At 65.1% G+C, this 23,999-nt stretch overlaps 1 protein-coding gene across 1 annotated transcript; it reads left to right on the forward strand.

The window, feature by feature from the left end:
• The first annotated feature begins 2,330 nt into the window (after positions 1 to 2,330).
• Positions 2,331 to 20,046, forward strand: ADSS1 (adenylosuccinate synthase 1). The gene is made up of 13 exons (XM_060620942.3): positions 2,331 to 2,593; positions 9,763 to 9,865; positions 12,061 to 12,123; positions 12,850 to 12,900; positions 13,215 to 13,281; positions 14,035 to 14,142; positions 14,244 to 14,325; positions 15,085 to 15,211; positions 15,784 to 15,938; positions 17,297 to 17,421; positions 18,216 to 18,313; positions 19,418 to 19,567; positions 19,649 to 20,046. The coding sequence occupies exons 1-13, from the start codon at positions 2,399 to 2,401 to the stop codon at positions 19,699 to 19,701; spliced, it is 1,377 nt and encodes a 458-aa protein (XP_060476925.1). The 5' UTR covers positions 2,331 to 2,398; the 3' UTR covers positions 19,702 to 20,046.
• The last annotated feature ends 3,953 nt before the right edge of the window (positions 20,047 to 23,999 follow it).

The following is a 23,999-nucleotide window of genomic DNA, read 5'->3' on the forward strand; positions in this document are numbered from 1 at the left end:
AACACCCCGCCGTCTGGGGGGGCCTCGCCCTGCTCCCCCTTCGTGTGCACGACCCCGCGTTCCGGCGCGAAGCGTTTGCGCGTATCCGCACGCCTGTGTTTGCGCCTACGCGTGCGCTCGTTAGGCTGGGGCTACGTGTCCGACGTCTTAGGAAACTGCGGCCCGCCCTCTTCGCCCCTGCCGCATACTGTCTTCACCCCTGCCGTGCAGTCTTGCGCTCAAGGGTACAAGCGTCCTGCAGGCATCTGTGCTGTCTGCGTCCTGGGCCACTGTGTATGATGTGGTTCCAGGGTGCCGTGTGGCCCCCGGATGGTGGAAACCCCATGTGGCTGAGCCCGAGGTCACACGGTGAGGCCCCCGAGCTTGCTGACTTGTTCCTCCACCACCCTGGTGACAGGCCCACTGTGCACAGGCCACGGCAGAGGGGATGTGTTCTAATTCAGGCAGGGCCGTGTGACCGGCAGGGCCCCAGCTGTTGGGCCAGGACAGGGCTGTTTATAGAAAAGCCCAACCCCGCCCCCTCCCACCAGGCCCTCTGGCTATTTATAGACCGGGCTTGGGGGAGTCGGTGCCCCTGCCGGACAGGGTTCGGCCCTGCAGACCCCGTGTGAGCCCCCACGCTGTCCCCACTGAGCCCCAGTCTCCCCCAGGAAGGGCTCCAAGCTAGCACCCCTCTTCAGCAGAGAGAAACAACCCCATCTGATGAGACAAGCACATCCCCCTCCCCTCCGTGGCTCCTGTGGCCGTTGGGAAGGCTGGGCTCCTTCTGCAAATGCAAACAACCCTTCCCGCCTTCTCCGTCCCTTCTGTTACAACCATGCCTTTCCGACTTTTCCGTGTCTACACAGCCAGTTCCCCTCCCAGCCCCCACTCCCAGAAACACCCAAGCCCCCTGCCACAGCCCCTCCAGGCTGCCCGAGGCCTTGGGCCCCACCCTCAGCCTGCTCTGCCTGGCCTTCCAGAAGGCAGCCCGCCTGCCCCTGCGCTGCCAGCCGGGGCAGAGGGGGGCTGTCGCCCAGGGGGGCCAAGGACGGGAGGCCTGCCCCTCACACCCCACTTGTACCTGCACCCTGGTGTTTGCCCCACAGCAACTCCGGGAGGAGGAACCGCCGGTGTCCCCGTGTGAGAGAAGAGGGTCTGGGCCGCGGAGGGATCCCAGCCAGGACCCCAGCAGGGGGTGGGCCGAGGAGGGGACAAACGAGGGGCAGGTTGGCAGTGCAGTCGTGAGCTGGGACTCTCTGTGAGTGACTGTGTGGCAGCCAGAGTCTGCTCTCTCTCTTCCTCCATGGGAGCTCTGGTCCCCCCGCCAGAATCCACGGAGCCCGGCGCTCCCTGAGCCCTGGCCACTGGTTAGTTGCTGGGCTCTGGGGGCCTCTGTACTGAGACTGCCCCCCCCCCCCCCCGCCGCCCCCAGAGGGAACAGGGTGAGAGGCTAACAGCGTGCTCCTGCCCCCCCTCCCGGGGTGCATCCCTGGCCCCATCTCCCACTGGGGTGAGCCATGCCCAAACCCAAGTCCACTCAGGATGTGGCGCATTCCCGGGAGGCCACGTAGGGCACCCAGCTGGGAGCACGGGAGCCCAGCAATGGGATGCAAATCCCGTCTGGAAACCCAGTCCCTGCACAGGCTGGGCCAGGAAAGGTGTCTCGAGTGGAGCCTCTCGGAGACCCTGGCCGTGTGGGGGTTGGCCAGCATCCCTGGCTGTTTCTCGGCTGGCCAGGTGACCCTACCATCGCGGGTCCTGTGTCCCTGGACTCTCGGGCCCTGCGGACCAGAGGCAGCACAGCCCGAGTGGGGCCTGTCTGCCCCGTGCTGGACGCCAAGCCCCTGAGAGCATGCGTGGGTGTGCTGGGGGAGGGGACAGCCGCGCGCTCTCTCTTTGGCCACCAGAGTGCGCGCTTGGGTCCAGGGACCCAGGTTCACCTCAGGGCAGGTGCGCTGCAAGCCCCCAAGATGCAGCCCCCCCCCCCCAGGTGCGGTGTGAGGACACGGCTCCCCTTTTACAAGCCGCACCCCCACCCTGGAGAGGGCCCCCCAGAGTCGCTAAAGCCCTGAGGTCGGAGGCTGGTGGGGAGCCGGTGGAGGGCTCCCCAGGCCCCGCTCGGAGCCGGGAGCGCAGACGTCCCCATCCGCCTTCCCGAGGGAGAAACCCGGACCGCGCAGCGCTCTCGCGGTCGTTGTGCCCCCACCTCCATGAGTAAGCGTCCGCGGCCCAACTCGGCTCCCCGGTGGTGGCTGGGCGGGCGGGGGGCGGGACCCGGCGGCCTGGAGGTCACCGAGAGGCGCCGCCGCCCCGGCCAGGCCCGCCCCCGGCCCGCCCCCTGCCCCGGGCCGGCTCCTTTTAATGGTGCGGCGGCCGGGCCCTCCCGTGGCCCAGCGCAGCCGAGGACCGCACCAGCATGTCGGGAACCCGAGCCTCCTCCAATGACCGGCCCCCCGGCTCGGGCGGCGTCAAGCGGGGGCGGCTGCAGCAGGAGGCTGCGGCCACCGGCTCCCGGGTGACCGTGGTGCTGGGCGCGCAGTGGGGGGACGAGGGCAAAGGCAAGGTGGTGGACCTGCTGGCCACGGACGCCGACATCATCAGCCGCTGCCAGGTGCGGGCCCCCCCCCCCACGCCCGGGGACCCTCTCCTCCCGCGCCCTGACCTGGCCACGCCTCCTAGATACCTTCCCTTCCTGGACACCCCGACCCTCGCACACGCACACACTCCCCCCCCCCCCCGCCCCCTCCCCCAGGGACCGCCTCCCCCGCCCAGCCCCACCCCTTAAGGCCGGGGCCAGGGCAGAGCTATAAATATAAGTGCTGAGTTGGGGACACACGATCCTCATGGGGTGGGGTGGGGTGGCGCCCCCAGCTTCTGTCTGGTTTGAGACACCCTCCCTTCTCATCCTGTCTGGGTCTGGCACAGGGCCGGCCAGCGGGGTGGCCCTGGGGCATCAGCCAAGAGGAGGCAGAGGCAAGGGCGGGACAGGGGGCCAGGACCCGGAGGAAGAGGGACCAGGGGCAAGGAGGGTCCCGGCCAGACTCAGGGGGAAAGGGAGGGGCCACGGACGGCTGGCCAGGGTGACCCAGGGGCTGGCGGCGCCACCGGGGAGCCAGACACGGGCTCTGTCCCCAAGGGCCCCGGGTGGCCACTGCCAGCTATGGGCTCCCTCCGGGCCGCTCCCTCGGAGCCACTGCCCCTGTACCAGAGCGAGAGCCACGCTGCTGGCCGGATAACTTAGAGCTCAGGGCACAGACGGGTGGGCTTTACGCTTCGTGCTTTGGCTCTGCTGCGGTTTGGAGCCATGCCCAGAAATGCTGCTCCATGTGGGGAGGGGACACCCCTGAGCTCCTCTGCCTGGTCCGTAGCCTTATCCCCTGACCCCTGCCGGGAGGGCTCAGGCTGGGGCATGCCCCCGGGGAAAGGGTGAGCCCGACGCTTGGCTCTCGGCACACGCCAGCCGCTCTCTGTGCCCACTCCTGTGCCCTCCGGGCAGTGGGTTCCCGGAAGGTGCTTCCTGGGATCGTGAGAGGCCCCCACCCTCCGTGCCCTGAGCCTGGCCAGCGAACCCATTCCTGTCCCCCTGCTCCTGGGCACATGGCGCCACGGCCCTCCGTGTAACCTGCCGGCCCCAGTGAGCCTCACGCGTCTGTCTGTGGCCCGTCTCCCTCCTGAGGAGACTGGGGGCCTTTGTGGGCTCTCCTCGTCCTGGAAATGGTTCTGGAGTGGGGCCTCCCTGCTCTGCCACCTGGGTCAGCAGGCCAGGCCCTGCCCTCTCCCATCCATCACTAGTAAGAGTCCCGGACGGGACCAGCCACGGGCAGAGCAGGCTGGCCCCCATCTGACTTCTCACACAGAGATCACCCGCGTCTCTGCCTGTAGGAGCCCCAGCGCCCCCACCCCACCCCCCTCCAGCCTCCTGACAAGCTGGGAAAGTGAGGCCTGGAGAAGTTGAGGAACGGGAATAAGCAGCACGCGTGGGCCCCCGCGTGTGCCACACACCCGTGGAGACGGCCCTGGCGTCCGGCTGCATGCTGACGCACCAGCCTCTGCCCTGGGGAAGGCTGCCTCTCACTCAGGGTGCGAACGCATGAAGCCCAAAGTCACGGCCACCGGGTGCACAGAGCCACACGGAGCCGTGACCCCGGGAGCCAGGCAGCACGTGGGAGCAAGGGGCCCGGGGAAGCGGGCGGCGGGCACGTGCAGCGGGCAGAGCGGGCCGGGCCAGGAGTCCCGTCTGGGTGGCTGCCTGGAAGGGCTGAAGCCGGCCAGCCCCAGTGACCAGAAGGGTCACCTGGCCTGTCACTTGGGCCCGGGGCCGTCTTGCGGGGGGGCTGCTGACTGGCGCCACCCTGCCTCTGCTCGGCCGGGAAGCCCTCTGCGGCCCTCGTGGTCTGAGGCCGCCTGCACCCCCACCGCTGTCCTGTTTCTCTCCCACCCGTCGTGTGGGGCCCGTGGTCGGCGCCCCAGGACTCCCCCACGACCTGCCTTACTGTCCGGGGTCTCAGGCTTGGCGTCCTCCCGCTGCTGTTTTCCGTGCCACTTGAACGCTGAACAGACGCCTCGCGCCCGCCTCTGTGCCCTCCCAGCCTTCACGCCCTGGCCCCCGCAGTGCCTGGTCCGCGCCCAGCGTTCTGGGCTGGGGGTGCTGCTTTGGGTCCCCCGGGGCCTCCCTTTGCTCTTGGCGGGGCGGGCTCCCTCTGGACCGAGTGACAACAGCCCCGGGGGCCTCTGCTCTCTGTAGCAAGTTCACGTGTTCCCCCTGTGAGCTCTGCTGGCCCCTCCTACGAGCCCCCACACCTCCTCGAGACCTCCTCCGGGGTCCCTCTTTCAGCGTCCATCCTGCTGCTTGATCCCACCCCCAGCCTGGACTCGGCCCCAGGCCCACAGAGCCAGGGGCTCCCGCTCAACCCTCCCTCCACCTCCCAAGTTACTTTGGTCAGAAGGCTGTGGGGCCCCCTGCCCAGGACCGCCAAGGTCAGGATTTAAAATTCCCTCCTTCCAGCTTCGGTGTAAACGGGGCTCCGTGTGTGACGTGCTCAGTACGAGCGAGGGTGCTGTGCTGGGTCTCTCGGTTTCCACTGGTCCAGCCAGTCACTTCCTGGGAAGGGCCGGGGGCCTCGAGCGGTGGTGGAAGGTCTGGTGTTGCACACGGTGGCCTCAGTGGTTGAGGGGCCACGCCCTGCGGCTTGTTGGTGCTCGGGGACCCCTCTCCCCGGGGGGGTATCAGGAGACACCTCACCTCGAACCCCAGGCGGGCCAGGGCCCTCCACAGGGACGGGGGCCGGGAGCGCCCAGGGTTGCTTCCAGAAGCGGGCCTCCCCTGCAAGTCTGCATCCTCTGACGGCACTGACCACCCAGCGGCGGCTCTGGAGGGCCACCCCCCCAGGTTACACAGCCCCCTCTGGCCCCGGCAGGTGAGGCCTGCCTACCCACCTCGAGCCCAGGACCTCCCTCCTCCCAGGCCCCACCCGGAGCCTCACTGAGCAGAGGGCAACTCTTTGTTTGGGTTGAATGAGTGAACGAGTGAAGGAGCTTGCCTGCGGCAGGCAGACAGAGACGGGGTGAAGCTGCGCACAGGAGGGTGAACCGGGTTTCTCCCCCACGGGCGGGGCTGCGGCCGCCAGCGTCTCCCCCTGAGGGCCGGCCCCTTGCCGTGTGTCATGCAGGAGCCTGATAAAACCTGGCTCTGCAGCCCAGGACCCAGACCCACACCCAAGCGGACCCCAAGCACTCTGGGGGCAGGCCGGGAGGGGCCCCGCAGCCTCTGAGGAGCTGCCCCCACCCCCACCCGCCCCTGCTCACCTCCCTGCTCACTCCCTCCCTTTGTCCACTTGTCGGGCACTTGGACCAGGGCTGGGGACCGACAGGGGCGGTGCCCGTCCAGAGTGAGCCGGACTGGGAGGCAGGCTCTGGCTGCAGGGATGGGGGCGAGGCTGTGTGAGAAACACAATGAGGGACGTCGGCAGGGAGAAGAGGCCTGGGGCCCTCAATGCTGATGATGGCGGGGGCCGGGAGGAGGGGGCTGCATCGCAGGGCAGATGGCCAGGCTGGTGCCTCCCCAGGAACCGGGGCTGAGGGCTCACTGTGGCCAAATGAGCCGTCCAGAGCAGCGTGGGGACCCGGGTAGCTGGGGGTTCAGAGAGAACGGGAGGAGTGGTGGCTGAGCAGGTCGTAGGGGTCGGGCCCTGGCAGGTCAGAGGTCAGCGGGGTGCTGGGGCCAAGGGCTGGCGAAAGGGGGCAGGGATGGGGACGGATGCTGGACGGCAGCGGTACATGTGTGGGTGACAAGTCCCCCTCCATAGGGCGGCCACGCGGAGCCCTGTGGGTGTGGACTGTCGCGGCCAGGAGGGGTGCGGAGAGGCACCGGCAGCCGGGCAGGGGTGGTGTGGGAGAAGGAGCAGCCACAGCGCCGGGGGTGGGGGTGACGTCCCAGGAGCATCCTCTCCCCTTCACACTGCCCCCCTCTACGCTCCCAGCCCCCCCCCCCCCCCGTTGCCTCCGAGGAGGTGACATCCCTGAACAGCAGATGGTCCCTCTGATCCGGCAGAGCCCGCCCCTCAGCGTTCCCAAGGCCCGCGGGCGCCAGACCAGACTTGGGCACCGGGGCCTGCTCTTCAAAGGGCACGGCTGCCCGCCCAGGGGAGCTGCAGAGGCAAGTCCGTCAGGCCGGAAATGGCCCCCAGGGGTGCTCAGGGGGTCAGCGGGGGCCTCCTGGAGGGAGGGGCCGAGGGCGCCAGGAAAATGGCTCCCACGGGCTCTCTGTCCCCCAGGTTCGGGGGCCTGGTGGGGACCCGGCGCGGGCTCTCAGGGCTGCACAGCCTTGAGATGCCAAGGAGGGTGGCGGAGGGCACACGGGGTGGGGCCTGCTCTCTAGATGGGGCAGGAGAGGGGTCTGCGCTGTACGGCCCACGGCCGCCACTCGCACTCTAAGCCCAGGCGGCCCCGTGGAGAGGCTCCCTGCGGGGCCTGGGCCCCGCCTTTGCTGGGCTCCTGCAGAGATGGGAAGGTCAGATCTGGCCAGACTCCCTAGCGGGCCAGCCGTGGCCTTGGTTCTGCTCCTGTGTCCAGGAGTGAGAAAGCCCCCCTTTCTTAGATCTCTTCCTCCAGGGAGGCAGCTGGCAGGGGTGTCCAGGAGTGACCAGACAGGCTGGGCGGGGGCAGTGGGACTGGAGCTCTGCCCGACCTGAGGCTCGAGCACAGAGGGAGGACCCGGAGGCAGGCAGAGCCCCCTAAGGCCGCCCCGAGCCCTGCCTCTGTGCCCAGCTCCCACCTGACTGGCCAGCCCCCCAGGGGCACAAGGAAGGGTGAGGCCAGCTTCAGGCAGTGGAGTCGAGGTCTGGGAATCCCACCCCCCACCCCGGCCACCCTGAGGTTCGGAGTGGTCCTCGCTCACCCCCCCAGGGCAGAACCTGCCCCCTGGGACAGGGAGGCCGAGAGGGGCCGCCCAAGAGGCAGTCCCCACGGAGGCGGCCAGGCCGGCCACGTGTCCTCACCAGTCTCGCTGGACCCTAGACAAGCTCCTCCCTCCAAGCGGTTTTCCAAACCCGGCCATAGTGTGTGGGGCTGCACCCTCAGCCCGACGGCCCCCTGGCCCACCCGTCCTGGGGCCTGCGGACTACAGACGGCGCCTGGGCCACCACCTGAGGAGGGCGGGTGGGGTGTTCCTGCCCCGACCTCACCAGCGGCCTGCGTGTGACCTGGGGGAGGACAGACCGGGGCGGCTCTGGGACAGTCCCCCTGGAGCTCTCAGAAACAGGCCCCGGGCGCGGCCTCCTGGGGCTAGCTTCTGCCCCCGGGAGAGGACTATGGCCTGACGCCTGGGCCCTGCAGCTGGCAGCAGTCACCTGACGCCCACTGGCCCACGACGGCCTGTGCCTGTTCCTAGGTACCCGTGTTTACCGCAAACAAAGGTGGGGGTGTGCGTGAGGAGCTTCTGTGTGTGTGTGTGTGTGTGTGTGTGTGTGTGTGTGTCCTGGGGCCAGCTGACCCTGGTGCTGGGCACGGGGAGAGTGGGGAGGGAGGGGGGGTGTCTGGGCCCAGCTGGGGCAGGCAGGAAGCGGCCACGGGGGGGCAGGCATCTGCAGAGAGGCAGTGGGGCCTGCGTCCAGCCCAGCCTGGATCCTGCTGCGGTCACTTCTCTGGGGACCTCAGTGGCCCCATCTGCCAGTGGAGACCACACCCCCGGGCGCCCCTCCTGTGGCGGCAGTTGTGACGGGGCATGAACGTCCAGTGCGCGTAGACGTGTGCAGGGGCCTGTGTGAGGGGTCGGTGCCGAGGCCGGGGCAGAGCAAGGACGGCGTGTGCCTCTGGGGCCGAGCCCTCCGCCCCCGCGCCCCTCCCCCCCCACCGGCCCGCCAGCATCTGCTGTCTTCATGCCCCTTCCCTGTCTCCTCTGGAGCAGCCCACCCGGGTCACCTCCCAGCACCGTGTCTGTCCTGAGCCCCCTGCGGCCTGGTGTTGTCCTCCTGCCCTTGCGCGTGGGACACCCCCCTGGGCTCCCAGGCCCCCACCGCCCCTTCACCCTTCCTGTCTGCTCCCCACAGGGCAGCCCATCCCTTTCCACCATCATTTGCCGGGAGCCTGCGGTCCGTTCCCACAGCCACCGGCCTTCAAGTCCCAGGGCAGCTCGGCCCCTGCCGGCCTCAGAGCACCTGGGGACACGGCCCGGTCCTGGGTCGTGGTGACCCCAGGGGTCTGTTAGAGAGGGTCCTCCACACCGTGTCCGGGCAGCAGCAGACCCAGAAAGACCGTCCACATGCACTAAATAAGCGGGGTGCTGGGGAGTCGGGGGGGCCCCACGTGGAACTGCTTTCTCGCAGGGCCGTGTGGGACAGTCGGTACAGCTCACAGGGGTGAGTGGGGGTGGAGGGCGCGTGGGAGTCCGGGAGATGCGCTAGGGCACTGATGCATGATGGGAGGCGCAGGAGGGAAAGCTTCTGGCCTGGGGGGTCTCCAGTGTCTGCCCCTCGCTGCCCCCAGGCTCCCGGCCATGCCCCCCACTCCCCACCCTGGGCTGTGTGTGGAGGGACTGGAAGGAGCAGGTACTCTTGGTAGGCAGGTGGGGGGAGGGGGCTGCTGGCATCCAGACCCGCCTGGGGCGGGCAAGACCATGGCCCCCGCCCCCCCCTCTTCGCAAGGCTGGAGCACAGCGGGCCGGCAGGGAGAGGCCCGATGGATAAGCCTGTGTTTCTGCGGAGATTAGGGCAGGAAGGCGGGTGAGGCGGGGCACCGGCCAGCAGGCTTCCCGCCCCAGGGGCCGCCGGGGTGCCCACAGTGCCCTCTGCTGGTGGGAACAGGAGGCTGGGCCTCCCTCCTGAGGCTTGGCCTCCCCTGGTTTGGCCACCCACCCCAGCCAGTCCGAGCCCACCGTCACCTGGGTGTCCCCAGAACGGGGCTGGCCTCGGAATTGTTTTTTCCTTTTCATTGTTCGATGGGAGGCACAGGCCGAAAGGGCGGGAAGGGAGGGGCCCCTGCTAAGGGGGTGGGAGCAGTGGCCCCGCTGACCAATGACTGCACCTGTGCCTCACCCAGCCCCGGAGGTGGGCACCAGGGTCCGCCACCGCAGAGCTCGAGCTGTGGGGGCCTGTCTGGGTTTGCGCTTCCTGGGAGGGTTGGCCCCTCATTCCCGCATCAGAGGAGGGACCCCCAGAGAGGGTCACAGGTGGGGCGGAGTTATAAGCACCTCTGGGCGACCTCTGCCAAGCCAGCTGGCAGGCCCTCCCAGGGAAGGGCCAAGCCCTGAGGCTCCCGCACATTCAGCCGGGTCTCTGTTCCCAGGGCGGAAACAACGCGGGCCACACGGTGGTGGTGGACGGCAGGGAGTACGACTTCCACCTGCTGCCCAGCGGCATCATCAACACCAAGGCCGTGTCCTTCATCGGTGAGTGTCCGCCGTGCCCAGCCGCCAGCCTGGGGTCCCGAGAGTGCCGGCAAGATGGGCCCGGGGTGCCACGTGGGGCTGGGCCAGACGGAGAGGGGGCGGCGGGAGGCCCGTCCGGGCCGCAGGGACCAGCACGTTTGCGACTGTGGGCGTGAACGTGAGCGTCTGCACGCCTGCACGTGTGTGAGTGTGAGAGCAAGTGTGCCGTGTGGATGGGGACGTGCACGTGTGCAGGCAAGCGTGTGTGCGCGTTCGTGGAGGCCCAGCCTCCTCACCACCCGCTGCCCACAGCACGGCTCGCCCTCAGGGCCGGGGCCTTCGCGGCCCTTCCAGGACTGTGGGGTCTCCTGCTCTGTGTCTCTTTGTCTCTGTCTGCCTCTCTTTCTCTCCCCACCCTCCCGGCCACTGGGCTGGACTGCCTGTCCTGCCCTCAGCTCTTAGCCTGAGACCCCTGCCCCGGCCAGGCCCCCGGGACGCCCTCCCACGGTGTCCAGGACTTTTCCTCCGGCTCCTTCCACGACTTAGCAGGACCTCACTGGTGACGTATCCGCCCCTCCCCGGATGGGAAGTGAAGTCTGCAGCTGCGTGTGAGCCCAGTGAGGGCACAGTGTCGGGGAAAAGAAGGAACGTGTGGGCTGAGGGGCTGTGTGTGGTCAGGCGAGGCTGGGCAGAGGAGAGGGCTGCAGGACTGCCGACTCGGGTGCCCTGCAGGGGCCGAGGACAGCCCGGGGACAACCCGCAGGCTGAGGCCCTGCTGCAGCCAGGCCCCGGGCCCCACTTGGCGGGAAGCAAGGCCAAGGAGGCACTGCTTCATCGGAGGAGCTCTGCCTGCCGCAGAGGAGCTGGGGCGGGCGGGGGCCAGCAGCCGGAGCCCAGGCTGGGTGGTCACCGGGCAGCACGGCAGGGCTCAGCCCAGCCACCGGCGTGCTTCGGCAGGGGCAGAACGTGCCAGAGCTCACACAGCTGCCCCTCAGCTTGCGACATTGCCTGGGCCCCTGCCACGCGGTCATCTCAGGATGCCGTGGCATTTAGGTGACCTTTTGTACCGGGCACGGACCGCATAGTCTCGGAGCCACTCCCATCTGGACCTGTGTCCCGTCTCCCTTGGCCGAGCCCGTGCCACCGCCAGCCCTGGCGGGGACCGGGCCAGGAGGGGTTCCTCATGGGAAGGCAGCAGGTGCCCCAGCCCCACTGCCTCTGGTCTAAGAGGAAAGGGCTTGCGTTTCACGTCGGACCCCACACCAACGCGCCATGTGACCTGGGGCCAGCCACCTTCCTACTCTGGGCCTCGGTCCCTGCCCGTGTAAAGCATGTATGTGGATCCCACTCCAGCGTCGTATGGCTAGGGAAGGCTCGGCTCCCCGGAGGCCCCGGTCGGGTCCGGGCACGGTTGGGGCTGCATTTCTCCCGCTTTTCCGCTGCTCAAATCAACCCTGGCAGCTTTACTGAAGTGTAATCTACGTGCTGTGAAATTCGCCACAGTCGCGCAGCCGCCACCACAACTCAGCCCTAGGACGCTGTCATCACTCCAAGAGGCTCCCTCACGCCCCTGGCTGGAGCCCTGCCCCCGCCGCAGCGACCACTAAACGCTGTCCGGCCCTGTAAACGCTCCGTGCTGGCTTTTGTCTTGCTCGGGCCCTGTCGTCTCTACCGTGATAAGCACGTAGAACGTAAGCTTCCCCTCTTGGCCACCTTCAGGCACAGGGCTCAGCGCACGAAGCACGTGTACACTGTAGCGCACCCACCGCCATGGTCCGTTTCCAGAACTTTCCATCTTCCCAGCCTGAGGCTCTGTCCCCATTAAACATTCACCCCCAGCCCCTGGCACCCCCTTTTACTTTCTGTCTCTGCGAATCTGACTCCTCTGGGGACCTCGTGTGAGTGGCCACACTGTGTGGGTCCTTTGGGGACTGGGCTGTTGCACTCGGCGTCGTGTCCCCGCGGTCCGCGTGCGTAGCAGGTCCGAACGTCCTCCCTTCGTACGGCTGCGCAGGCTCCCAGCGCGGCCAGAGCCCAGTCTGCTTCCCGCTCACCGCGTCCGGGGCCCGGCTTCGCGAACACGGCCGCTGGGAGCGTGAGCGCGCACACTTGATGACGCTCTCACCCCACTTGCCGTGAGCGCGCACGCTTGATGACGCTCTCACCGAATTCGCCAGGGTCTGCCATTCAATCCAGTCTCCTGTCGTGTGTTGCAGGCAATGGGGTGGTCGTCCACTTACCCGGCTTGTTTGAAGAAGCAGAAAAGAATGAGAAGAAAGGTGGGTCCGCGTCCCCACGCGCTCACCCTGGCCCGGCTCTGGGGTGGGGGGCTCCCCGACTCGGCCGGGCCCCCACCCGCCTCCTGCTGGCCTTGCACCTGCAGAAAGCCGGACTTCGCTCCAGGACGCACAGAGCAGGGCGGCCTAAGGCCCCAAATTGGCTGTGGGCCCCAGTGTTTGTAAGGTGCTTTCACGACACGGGGGACAGGTGGCCCTGGAGCGTCACATCCAGGAAGTCAGGGAAGGGCCCTGGGACCTGGAGTTTGCTGGAGCCCCCCAGCCAGGACTGGGGACCGCTGGGCCCGCCACGCCTGCAGGCAAGGATGTGGTTTCCGGAGGCAGGAGGCAGAGAGGGGCTAGAGCCAGGCCACCGGCCAGGTGTCTGGGCAACTGCGCCCCGTGACGGTTGTCTAGAGGCCGCAGCCCTGAGACCCTGATGGGGTCCGAGGAGGAAGCGTGCCTCGGCCTCAGGGCTCGAGTTCAGGGCAGGAGCCAGAAGAGTCAACGGGAACCTGACCCTGGGCCGTGAGCAGCAAGAAGTGACAGGACGGAGGCCCCGCAGGGAGATGTGGGGGGCGTCCCGGGTGGGGCGGGAGATTCCGGGGCCCTCGGCGGGGAGAGAGGCCAGGAGGGGAGGGCACACCCTTGGTGACCTCTGTGGACTCGCCCTGGGAGGGAGCTGGGCCAGCTGCCCCTGAGGGCTGACCGCCTGCCCGGTGGCCGCAGGTCTGAAGGACTGGGAGAAAAGGCTCATCATCTCTGACCGCGCCCACCTGGGTAAGCTCCACCCACCTGCCACGTGAGCGATGACGCGGCCGCGGCCCTCCTCCCCGGGACGCTGGGCCCCGTAGCTCCACGGGGCCTTCTCGAAAACTTGAAGGTGGGCAGTGGGTGGGGGTCACTGTTCCCATTGACAGATGGGGAAGCTGAGGCCCGAGGGACTCACGGTGACGCGTGAGTCTGGGCGGCGGCCAGATCCTAGTATGTCCCCTTTCAAACTGGACCACCTGTCCCGGGCGGCTGGGCTTGCGCAGGCGAGGCCCTTAACCCTGTGTCTGTCTCCCCCTGGGGACCCTGGCCTGGCCGGGCAGTGTTTGACTTTCACCAGGCGGTGGACGGGCTGCAGGAAGTACAGCGACAGGCGCAGGAGGGGAAGAAGTGAGTGTCTCCGGGGGGCTTTCGAGTCTGGGGGCCCTGGGGTGTGCGGAGAGGGGGCCGAGGTCCACTGGAAGCCACCGGGACCGCTGGTGCCCCGGCCCCGCCACACACACACACACACACACACACACACACACACACACACGGGCCACCACTTCACCGCGGCACCCAAACCCTCGCCCCACCAGCACCAACGGCTGTCTCCCTGGCCTCCAAAGATCCTCACGAGAGTGTGCCAGCGGCTGGCTCTCAAAGTCAGGACGGGGTGAGGCAGTGGCCGTCCTGCCTCGTCACGTGGCATGCTCACTTGCCGCACGTGTGCACGCAGGTACGCGCACGCCTACCGCGCGCGCTCACACGCAGGTACAGCAGGTGGCAGTGCTGAGCGTCCCGTCGGCCGAGCCGGGGGCAGACACGCAGGGCAGCAGCCTCAGTGCCCCGCAAGAGGGAAGCCGGGGCCGAACGCAGACAGGATGTCTTAGAGCCAAGGCCTGGGACGAGGGGAGGGTTAGGGCTGGCCCAGGACCACCTCCCAGGGCCCCAGCCCCTCCCCACACCCCCATCCTGGAGAGGCGGCCCCAGACTCCAGGTGCTACTGCTGGGAAGCGCCCCTGCCAGCTCTACCCTTTTTGTAGGGGTGCAAACCGGGGTCTAGGGGTGCCGGCCCGGGGCCCTGAGCGTCCGGGCTTCTCCGGGGCCCCCAGCAGCCTGTGGGGCCGGGCTCCCTGTGTTCACGGCCGCCCCATCTTCCAGTATCGGCACCACCAGGAAGGGGATCGGACCTGCCTACTCCTCCAAAGCGGCCCGCACGGGCCTCCGCATCTGTGACCTCCTGTCGGACTTTGATGAATTTTCCGCCAGGTACCCAGCCGTCCGCAGCCCAAGGGGGGGACCGTGGCTAGTGAGGAGGGGCGCGGACACCCAGGCGGGGCGAGGGGTCGCAGTCACTGTCACCCCTGCAGATTCAAGAACCTGGCTCACCAGCACCGGTCCATGTTCCCCACCCTGGAAGTGGATGTTGAAGGTCAACTCAAAAGGCTCAAGGTAGAGCAGGGACCCCTGGCACGGCGGGCAGCCTGCCAGAGGCGCGACGCCCTGTCTGACGTTCACGGAACGCTCGCAGGGCACGCCGTCACAGGGCATTCTTATGGGGCGGCTGGCCTTCTTAGGGACCTCGGGCCAGCCAGGTCAGGAGGGTCCCCTCAGGAGGCCGGGGGATGCTTGGGCCCCTCGCTTTCCCACAGGGCAAGTTTCCCAGGATGCACTGGAGAAAGAGGCTGTCCCCGTCCTATTTGGGGCATGAGGTATAGGGGGCCTTGCTGACTCACAGAGGGGCAGCATGGGGTCAGGGACAGGATGAGGAGAGCACAGAGCCCTTCCAGAAGTTTCCAAGGCTGGGATCTTGGCTCCTTCCAGTCCTTGCTGGAGGCTGTGAATGAGGACAGGGACAAACCGATGAGGATGCCAGTCACGTTGGATTAGGGCCCACCACAGTGACCTCAACGTAATCTCCTCTTTAGAGGCCTGTTTCCAAACGCAGTCACATTCCGAGGGGCCGGGGGCCAGGACTCGGACAGATTAACTGGGGGGACACAGTTCAGCCCATGACAGCAGGAAGAGGCTCGTGAGAGTCGCAGATAAGACTCAGGTGGGGCCAGGGGCTGTTCCAGGTCTGGGGACAGGTTAGCAGGTCGGGACCCTCGCGGGAAAGGAATGTACTGGAAGGATCGGGCTGTCAGACGGGGCTGGAGCTGGACGGACGTGGCCTGGTCCCCCGCAGCCTCCCTCTGCCTCCCCCCACAGGGCTTTGCTGAGCGGATCCGACCCATGGTCCGAGACGGCGTCTACTTTATGTACGAGGCACTCCACGGCACCCCCAAAAAGATCCTCGTGGAAGGTGCCAACGCAGCCCTCCTTGACATTGATTTCGGTAGGTCCCCAGCCCAGCTGCTCCCAGCGGACCTCCTTTCGTGCCTGCTGGGGACCAGGCTGGCCACTGACGGGACGGGGCGGGGCTCCCCTTGAGGATGATCACGCTGCACCCCCCGCCCCAGTCTTCCTGCTTCAGCTGGGAGGGGGGAAGAGGGAGAGATGATCTAGAAGGAAGGGAGAGTGTCCGGAGCTGGGCCCAGGGCTCCCCGCAAGGCTGGGTACAGCCGGTGCTTCCGGCCGTGTGGGCCCTTGTACATCCTGTCCCGACCCCGTGGCCGCACCCGAGCCGAGGCCGCCTGGTACAGCAGGGGAGGCCCCCCACCATCCAAGCTGGGAGCAGCCTTCTTCCTCTGTTCACCCCCAGACTCCTACTTGAGCCACAGCGGCCTGACTCACAGTGCCCTTGCAGGCAGCTCCCCCAGGTTGGTCCCTGAGACCACTGGCCCTGGAGACCCCGCCAAGGGGACTTAGGGGAGGCCGAACCGCCCGCTGTCCTCTGCCAAGAGGCAGCCCCGGGCCGGGGTGATCTGCAGGGGCGGTGGCCACCCCCCGTCCGGTTCTGTCTTGCAGGGACCTACCCTTTTGTGACATCATCCAACTGCACCGTGGGCGGCGTGTGCACGGGCCTGGGCATCCCGCCACAGAACATAGGCGAGGTCTACGGCGTGGTGAAGGCCTACACCACACGCGTGGGCATCGGCGCCTTCCCCACCGAGCAGATCAACGTGAGTCCCCAGCCCCCGCGGGGCCTCAGCAGGGGGACACAGAGGCGGTGCGGGGCGCTCCGCGGCGGGGCGGGCAGGGATGTGCAGGGCAAGGGCAGAGGCAGGCAGAGACGAGCGCACAGAAGGTTGCACGCTATAGCGGCCTCGCACCGCGGAAGCTCGTGTCCCCGGGACACACTGCAAGCGCGCGGGGGGCCTCAGCCCCCTCAGGGCGCCCCGTGTGGTGCAGCTCAGGGACCGTCAGGAAAACACTGGCCTTTTCTCAGCATGGCCCTGTGCCCTTGGCAGCGAGGGCACAGGCTCTTGTCCCGAGCAGGTGCGTGTGAAGACCGGCGTGGGGAGGGAAGGGTGCCACGTCCAGGAGCAGCCAGGGCTCTCACGGGGCAGGGGGAGCAGGGACAGGGATGGGGATCTTGCCCAGAAATAAACCTTGCCCCTGGCGCAAAGCTATAGGGCCAGCTCCCCCTCTGTCCTCGCGGGCCATCGGGGGGGACAAGAGGCTGCCATGCTCCCCACCCGTGTGTTCAGGAGGCATTGAGAACACAACCCCACTGGTCGGCAAGGCCCGATCGGGGAGCCTTAGCTGCAGACACACCTGCCGGGGATGTGAGAACGTGGGAACAACGGGAGAAGCCAGGTGTGAGGAAGGGTTTGTCAGGGGGTGTAATTTCAAGCATTCCCCTGAGGGAAGAGGGAGGGGAGGAGGGAGAGAGGAGGAGGGAGAAAGGGGAGGAAGAAGAGGAGGGAGAGAGATGGGAGAGGAGGAGGGAGAGGAGGGGAGAGAGGAGGGAGAGGAAGGAGGGGGGAGGAGGGAGGAGAAGGGAAAGAGAAGGAGGGAGAGGGAAGAGAGAGAGAGGAAGAGGGAGAGGAGAGGGAGAGGAGGGAGAAAGGAGAGGGAGAGGAGGGAGAAAGGAGAGGGAGAGGAGGGAGAGGAAGGAGGGGAAGGAGGAGGGAAAGAGAAGGAGGGAGAGGGAGGAGGGAGAGAGGAAGAGGGAGAGGAGAGGGAGAGGAGAGAAGGAGGGAGAAGAGGGGGAGGAGGAGGGAGAGAGGAGGAGAGAGGAAGAAGAGGAGGGAGAGAGATGGGAGAGGAGGAGGGAGAGAGGAGGGGAGAGAGAAGGGAGAGAGGAGGGAGAGGAAGGAGGGGAAGGAGGAGGGAAAGAGAAGGAGGGAGAGGGAGGAGAGAGAGAAAGAGGGAGAGAAGAGGGAGAGGAGGGAGAAGAGGGAGAGGAGGAGGGAGAAGGAAGAAGAGGAGGGGAGAAGAGGGGAGGAGGCGGCAGCAGAGAGAGGTGTTGAGCACAGAGGCAGCCAAGTGCGGGCTCCCTTTAGTAGCGCCATGGACCCGCTCTGTTCTCACGCAGGAAATCGGGGACCTGCTACAGAGCCGTGGCCACGAGTGGGGGGTGACCACGGGCAGGAAGAGGCGCTGTGGCTGGTTGGACCTGATGATTCTGCGATACGCGCACATGGTCAACGGCTTTACCGCGTGAGCAGCCCTTCCCGCCTGTTTGTTGCCACAGGGTCTCCCCTTCCCCACGGTGAGGCCGCAGTGGGGGTGACAGGGAGGTCCCCCTGGGAGGCCCCCCTCCCCGAGCACGTCAGAGCCGGCTGAGCACGTGCGCAGCAGGTTACGCCGGCGCACAGGGGCGCACGCGGCCGTCCTCACGGGCACAGTAGGGGCCGGCCTGGGCCTGGCTGGACCCGAGTCAGCGCCTCCGCTAGGTCTGTAGGTTTGGGTCGGGCCGTGGGAGGGGGCCACCGTCCCCAAGTAGGACCTAGTGCCAAAGCGGCTGCGCTCTGCGCGCCGAGGGCTGAGACACAGAAGCGTGGAAGACGGGGTGTCCGCGCCGGGCACAGAGGCCACCACGGACTCACAAGCACGGGGAGACCCACTGCGAGCCTTCTCGGCCCGGTCCGTGAGGGAGGGAGGAGGGAAACACGGAGGAAACAGGATGGAGCCCGGGGCCCGGGGCCCAGGGCCCGTGCCGGAAAGAGCTGGCACCCGGGGAGGCTGCCAGTCCCTGGGGTCATGGGGCAGCTGCCTGCAGAGGAGCACTTAGGCGGAGCCATGACGGAGGGCAAATAGGGCAAGAGCCGCCAGGACGGGGTCCCGGTGGGGGGGCCCTCGAGGTGAGCAGAGCGAGGAGGGGCACAAGCCCCACTCCCTAGCCTGTCTGCACCGCGTTTTCCTGGGACCCCCTCATCTTTGTAGAGAAGCAAGGGGCACGGACGAACGGAACAGCTTCTCCAGCGTGCCTCGGTCTGTTGGCTTTTGGACAGGCTGGCCTTAACAAAGCTGGACATCCTGGATGCCCTGGACGAGGTCAAAGTCGGTGTGTCGTACAAGCTGAACGGGAAGAGGATCCCCTATTTCCCAGGTACCGGAAAGACCCGAGGTGGGAAGAGGCTGGAGCAGGGGAGGGTCTGCACGTCAAACGTGCAGAGCGAGCGCCTGTCTCCGGAGCCGGCCAGTCCTGGGCGGGCAGCTGCCAGTCACAGGTTCTCACCCCTGGGGAGGCCTGGCCCCAGGAGAGGGTTGACAGGTGGGAGCCAACCCCGCTGGCCCCAGCCCCCGGGGACACTGAGGCACTGGCTGCCGAGGCCCAGCTCCCGGGAGCACCGGAAGCTCCCGAGCAGCCCGTGTGGCCGACTCTGTGCAAACACGAAGCGGACTATTCTACCCAGGAAAACACGGTTTTCAGTCAGACCGTTTAACACCTGATGGGTTTCTGCTTCCGTGCATCCGTTCTTTTAAAAATCTTTTAAAAAGTACAAAGGCTCATGTTTTCTTGGATCTGTCACTTACGCACCTGGCCGCGCCCCTGCCAGCGACTTCCCGCCTTCAGCTGGGGGTGGGGGGAGTGGCCCTCCCTCGCCTGTGCGCGCGCGCAGACCCGCCACCCACCAGTGCCGCTTGGCTGCGGGGGCTGCGGGTGTCCTCTCGGCCTGTGTGCCCTGGCCCTACTGGTCTCCGACCTTTGAGAGGGCACAGCAGGAGTGTGGTGTGAGTCCAGGGATCCAGGGCCCAGGGGAGCATGTGAAGGAGGACCCTTGCAGTAGACGGCTTGTTCCAGCACCTTCCGTCAATAAGGGGTGGTCGGCATCTACTGTGAGCCACGTGCCAGGAACCACACAGCTAGAGCGGGGCCCTCGCCCCGGGAACGGGACCCAAGAGTTTTTCAGGAACCCTTCATGCCTCAGGACCCCTAGAATTTCCGAGTGGGGTCCGTGAAGTTCCTTAGCTGAGTCACCAGTGTACGTTCTATCAGAGCACTTAGCAAACCCACGTCTGGGTGGATGTGTCCCCCCTGGTCTGGAAGGGTTACAGCCAGTGTCCTAAAACCACCCTGCAACTCTGAGAACAAACAGGGCTGCCTGCCTTCCTCGCTGCTCAGCCCCACGGCAAGCAGACCCCTGAATGGGCAGCCTGAGACACCAGCATCTTCGGGACATGGGTCAGCCCCTACCCTTTGTTTCCCCAGCTAACCAGGAGATACTGCAGAAGGTCGAGGTCGAATATGAAACACTGCCTGGGTGGAAGGCGGACACCACGGGTGCCAGGAAGTGGGAGGACCTCCCCCCGCAGGCCCAGAACTACATCCGGTTCGTGGAGAATCACGTCGGAGTGGCAGGTGGGTGCCCGAGCCCCGGCCACCACCCCGCCCTCTCCCTGCCCCAAAACCCTGGGGCTGAGCGACCCTTTTCCCTTTCAGTGAAATGGGTTGGTGTCGGCAAATCAAGAGATTCCATGATCCAGCTGTTTTAGACAAGCAGAGCTGACCCCGGCAGGCCGCAGCGTCCCATCCGGCATCATCAGCCACAAAATCAGCGCCGTAAACTAAGAGTTAGGGAAACCATTTTCTGTACTTTTATATTTCTCTCCAAGCCTTCAGCTCAACCACTGATGTCTACAGTGACTCAAACATCTGACAGCCAGGGCTGTGGACAGTTGTTGTTTTTTTGTTTTTTTTTTTAAATCCTGCTATTTAAAATGAGCCCAAGTACTCAAAACAGAGAACTTTTATGGCACGTTAATTGTCACATGGCTGTATGGCCGGTTGGAGCTCAGCAATAAACAAATCTAGTAGCCACTGAATGGTAGTGGTCGGTACATGTCTTGTTCTGTCTCTTCGTTTTGACTTTTAAACTCTAAAAGGTGCTGCTAATGCTTTGCTGTGACGACAGTCTGGGGGGGGCGGGGCGCAGGTCTCCGATATCATGAAGCCAAGCTGTTTGCTTGCTTAGACGGCAAACTGGAGGGAGCCCGTGTAGGAGAGCCTGCAGCCATTCGATGTTTCGCTAACGGGGGCAGTTAAAGGAGCATCCCCTTGGTCTGGGAGCCCTCCCTGCCCGGGCGGAGGGAGGCTACCAGCAGGCCCCTCTTCATGTCACTTGCAACCACCTGCCCCCATCCCTCGAAACGTCAGTGGAATAAGTCGCTTTTTAAGTTGATTTGTTTTGAGACAGCGCGAGTGACCAGGGGAGGGGCAGAGAAAGAGAGAGAATCCCAGGCAGGTTCCGCACTGTCAGCACAGAGCCCGACATGGGGCTCGATTCCACAGACCGTGAGATCGTGACCTGAGCCGAAATCACGAGTCAGACGCTTAACTGACTGCGTTGCCCAGGCGCCCCGAGTAAGTCACTTCCTCACGGGCCAGAGCGGGAACCAGCTCACTGTGGTCTCCGTTGGAGGCTGAGTAGCGTCCTCAAACAACTCTCCAGAATTGGGGGTAAATTCAGGAAAATAACCGCCCTTTCAATATCACTTTGGAGAGAAGGAATTCAGTGGGGAGACCCATCATCGGTCAGGGTCAAATCCTGGCTCTGCCACACTGGCACTGTCATCTGGGCTCACCGAAATGGGCCAAGTGCCCATGGTGCTTGCTTCCCAGGGACCACACTGGTCCAGGAAGGGGCCGCGGGCTGCAGTGTGGCTGGCTCGCCCCTCAGAGATGCTAACCGTGTGGCGGCATCTTCAGTGCGCCCGTTCTGAGACTCCTGCGGTTTCAGGCACGCTCGCAGACCGCTCCACACGGTGTCCAGAGCAGTGTCCAGTGATCTGAAAGAAAGCCAGGAAAACGGGTTCCGACCAGCTTCCCTGGGCCTCCAGTCCCCAAGCAGCACAGCCGCTTGAAGGCAGAGGTGAGGAACACAGCAGAAACTGCTCTTTGAGTTTCCTGAGAATCATCTCCTTCCATGATGCAGCAAGAAGGACCAAAGAAGAGCCCGGAGGCAGGGGTGGGTTCTTCGGGGAAGTGGAGCCACCCTCTCAGCCACGCTGGACCCCGCACTCCTCCCTGCCCCCTGGGAGCAAGCTTCTCCATGTGAGGTGACCGTCCGGCAGCATTTTGCCGCAACAGAGAAATGCATGCCCTTGTCAGTCAAGCGGAGTAGACATTTTTCAGAAGAGAAATCATTTCATTCTACACGAAAAGCTCCAAGCCTGGCTTCGGAAGGTTAACCAGCAATTTATAATAGCTGCAAAAATGTTTTCAAATCTCCGTCTTGTAGTGGCTGCTAAATCCTTCGCTTGGACACAAACCGTTGTTGGTTTTCTTCCATCTCTGGCCAAAATCTCAAAGAGGCAGCCTCAGGCAACGTCCTCGGGTGTCTGTGGAGTTTTACAGGCTGAAAAGACCAACTTCCAGGGGCAGTGGTCCTTTCCTGGCACTGACTTCCTCACTCTCACGGCCCAGGGGCAGGAGGCTCTGAGGGATGGGTTGGTACTCACAGCCCCCTTTTTCCAGCATCAGGTGTTTTGAGGGCCTGAGTAATTATAAGGTGCTCTACTTTGCACCAATGACACAGCCCCAGAGTGGAGGAGGGGGCTCACAGTGGCCTCAGCTCGATACGGGAGTAAAAGACAAATCGGTAACTGATCGTGACTGATGTGCTCTTCCAAGCACTTTGAAAAGCTGCCGACTCTCTAACCTGCCACCCAGCCATTCCATGCCTGCTGACCACAATAAATGAAGAATGTTCAGAAAAAGCCTTACAGAAGGATATCCAGAGAAGCCACCTTTGTCACAGCCCAGACCTGGCATCAGCCCAGGTGGCCGTGGACGGGTAAACAGACTGGCCCGTCCACACACGGGATACAACAGTAACAAAGACGGTCTCAAAGGCAGCGTGCTGAGGAGCCCGACACAAACGCACCCATGCACCGGCATCTGCAGAACGAGTCTGCACGTGTCAGGTTCTAGGACTGCAACACTACCCACGGGGACAGAAAGCGGGGCCGTGGTCTCTCCAGGTCCCCCGGGCACTCGGGTTTGTTGTGACGGGTGGAACTGGGCATCTATCATCTGGGTGTTCCATGCAACTTCGCCCTAAGTAAATAAATTAGCCTCCAACCTAAGTTACTGAGAGTAATACAACCACACTACCCAGCTTCGGACAGCTGAGATGACAACTCACAATCTTGAGGCCCTGAGGCAGCCCTGATTAGACACTTGAATGAGTACAATTCCTGCCCGCCTGTCCTCTCTGGCAGGTATGCTGCCCTCCTCATGGGAAAACAGAAAGCGTGTTCCTTCCTCAACGCAATTCTGGAACATCCATTTCCAGAACGTCAACTAAAGTCCTAAAGGTGGGGTGGTGAGAGAATTGGAAAGCAGGGAGCTAAGACTCTCCAGGAGCCGAAGCATCGGTCCTCTGGCTCAAGCCTCTTTTATTTTTGCCAATTGTCTGGTAACAGCAGGCACGTCCAACATAGTACTTGGCATCTTGACAGGTCCGGCACCTGCAGTGTGTTCCACACTGGGTCCTGAGTACATCTGGCGCCAGAGAAAATGTTCTTATCCCAGGCCTGGCGCCCGTATGATGTCCTCTGGAGAGAACGAGCAGTCCCGGCGGCCTTCCGTGCTGGGGATGAAACGGCTCTCGGTTTCTTGCTGCTCCGTCCCTTTCCTTCGGGACATGCTCACAGTGCTTCCGGCTTCTCGTTCTCCAACATCCAACTTTAAGCTTATGCCATTCAGCAAAGGCTTCACATGAGCCCTGCTCCTGGCCAGCTGGGTTTCCTGGGGCATTCTGACCTGGGCAGGGCAGGTGTGCTTACCTTTGCCTCCACGGCCCCCCATGCTTCCCCTGTCGTGACATCTGCCCCACCGGGGAGGGACCCGGCTGGTTGTACTCAACGGCACTCCAAGAGCCTAGTGCAGAGCGTGGCATGTGTTATAAGCTGGGCTGCATCGCCCCAAAATTCCTATGTCCGATTCCCGGTCCCTCGAAAGGTGACTGTGTTGGAGACGAGGTCTTCAGGGAAGTAATTTTTCCCCAGCATTGAGATATAACTGACACATGACACATTCTTCACCCCACGTGGCCGTTGCCGTTGCTCCGGTGAGAACACTGAAGATGGACATCACAGTACCGTTGGCTCGTCACCACGCTGCAGGGCAGACCCACCTCTGACCCACAGCTTCCGCCCCCCACCCCCAAGCATGGCAACCACCATCGCTCTGTTTCTGGTAGTTTGAGGACTTTAGGCTCCTCGTATTAGTGAGATCATAGGGTATGTGTCTTTCCCTGTGCGCAGTACCCTCCGGGCCATGCGCGGTACTGCAGGTGTCCTTCTCATCTTCTTCATCCACTCGTCTGTGAGGTCGCACAGGCTGCAGCCAGGTCGCGGAAGTAGCGAACAGGGGTGCGCGCGTCTCGCCCCCGCAGTGACCACAGGTCCTCACGGACTCAGGAGTGGGGGCTGCTGGACCTCCAGGTGCTGGAGGCAGCGGTGGCAGTGCCGGCCCCGCGACGGGAGCCAGGACGCGGTAGCCCACCCAGGGCGGAGGCCACCCCGCCTCGCGGACCCGCAGCCTTGCCGGTGGCAGCGCGTCACCCCGTCAGGGGGTGCCGCCGGCAGGTGCACACGCGGCCTCCTGGGCCTCCGCGACACGCCTTTAGCCACGCTAGACAGCTCCTGTGTCTTCAGAGGACCCGAAGCAGCTTTAAACCCGAACACAAAGACTCTAGAAAACGGTCCAACGCCCGCAAGATTAAAGCCAGCGCCCCGGAGTTCCCGCGTTTCAAGCACCACAGTCCCAGCGGCTCACACTACCCCTC

The sequence above is a fragment of the Panthera onca genome, chromosome B3 (assembly GCF_046562875.1).
Source record: "Panthera onca isolate mPanOnc1 chromosome B3, mPanOnc1 haplotype 2, whole genome shotgun sequence".
Taxonomy (NCBI): Eukaryota; Metazoa; Chordata; class Mammalia; order Carnivora; family Felidae; genus Panthera; species Panthera onca.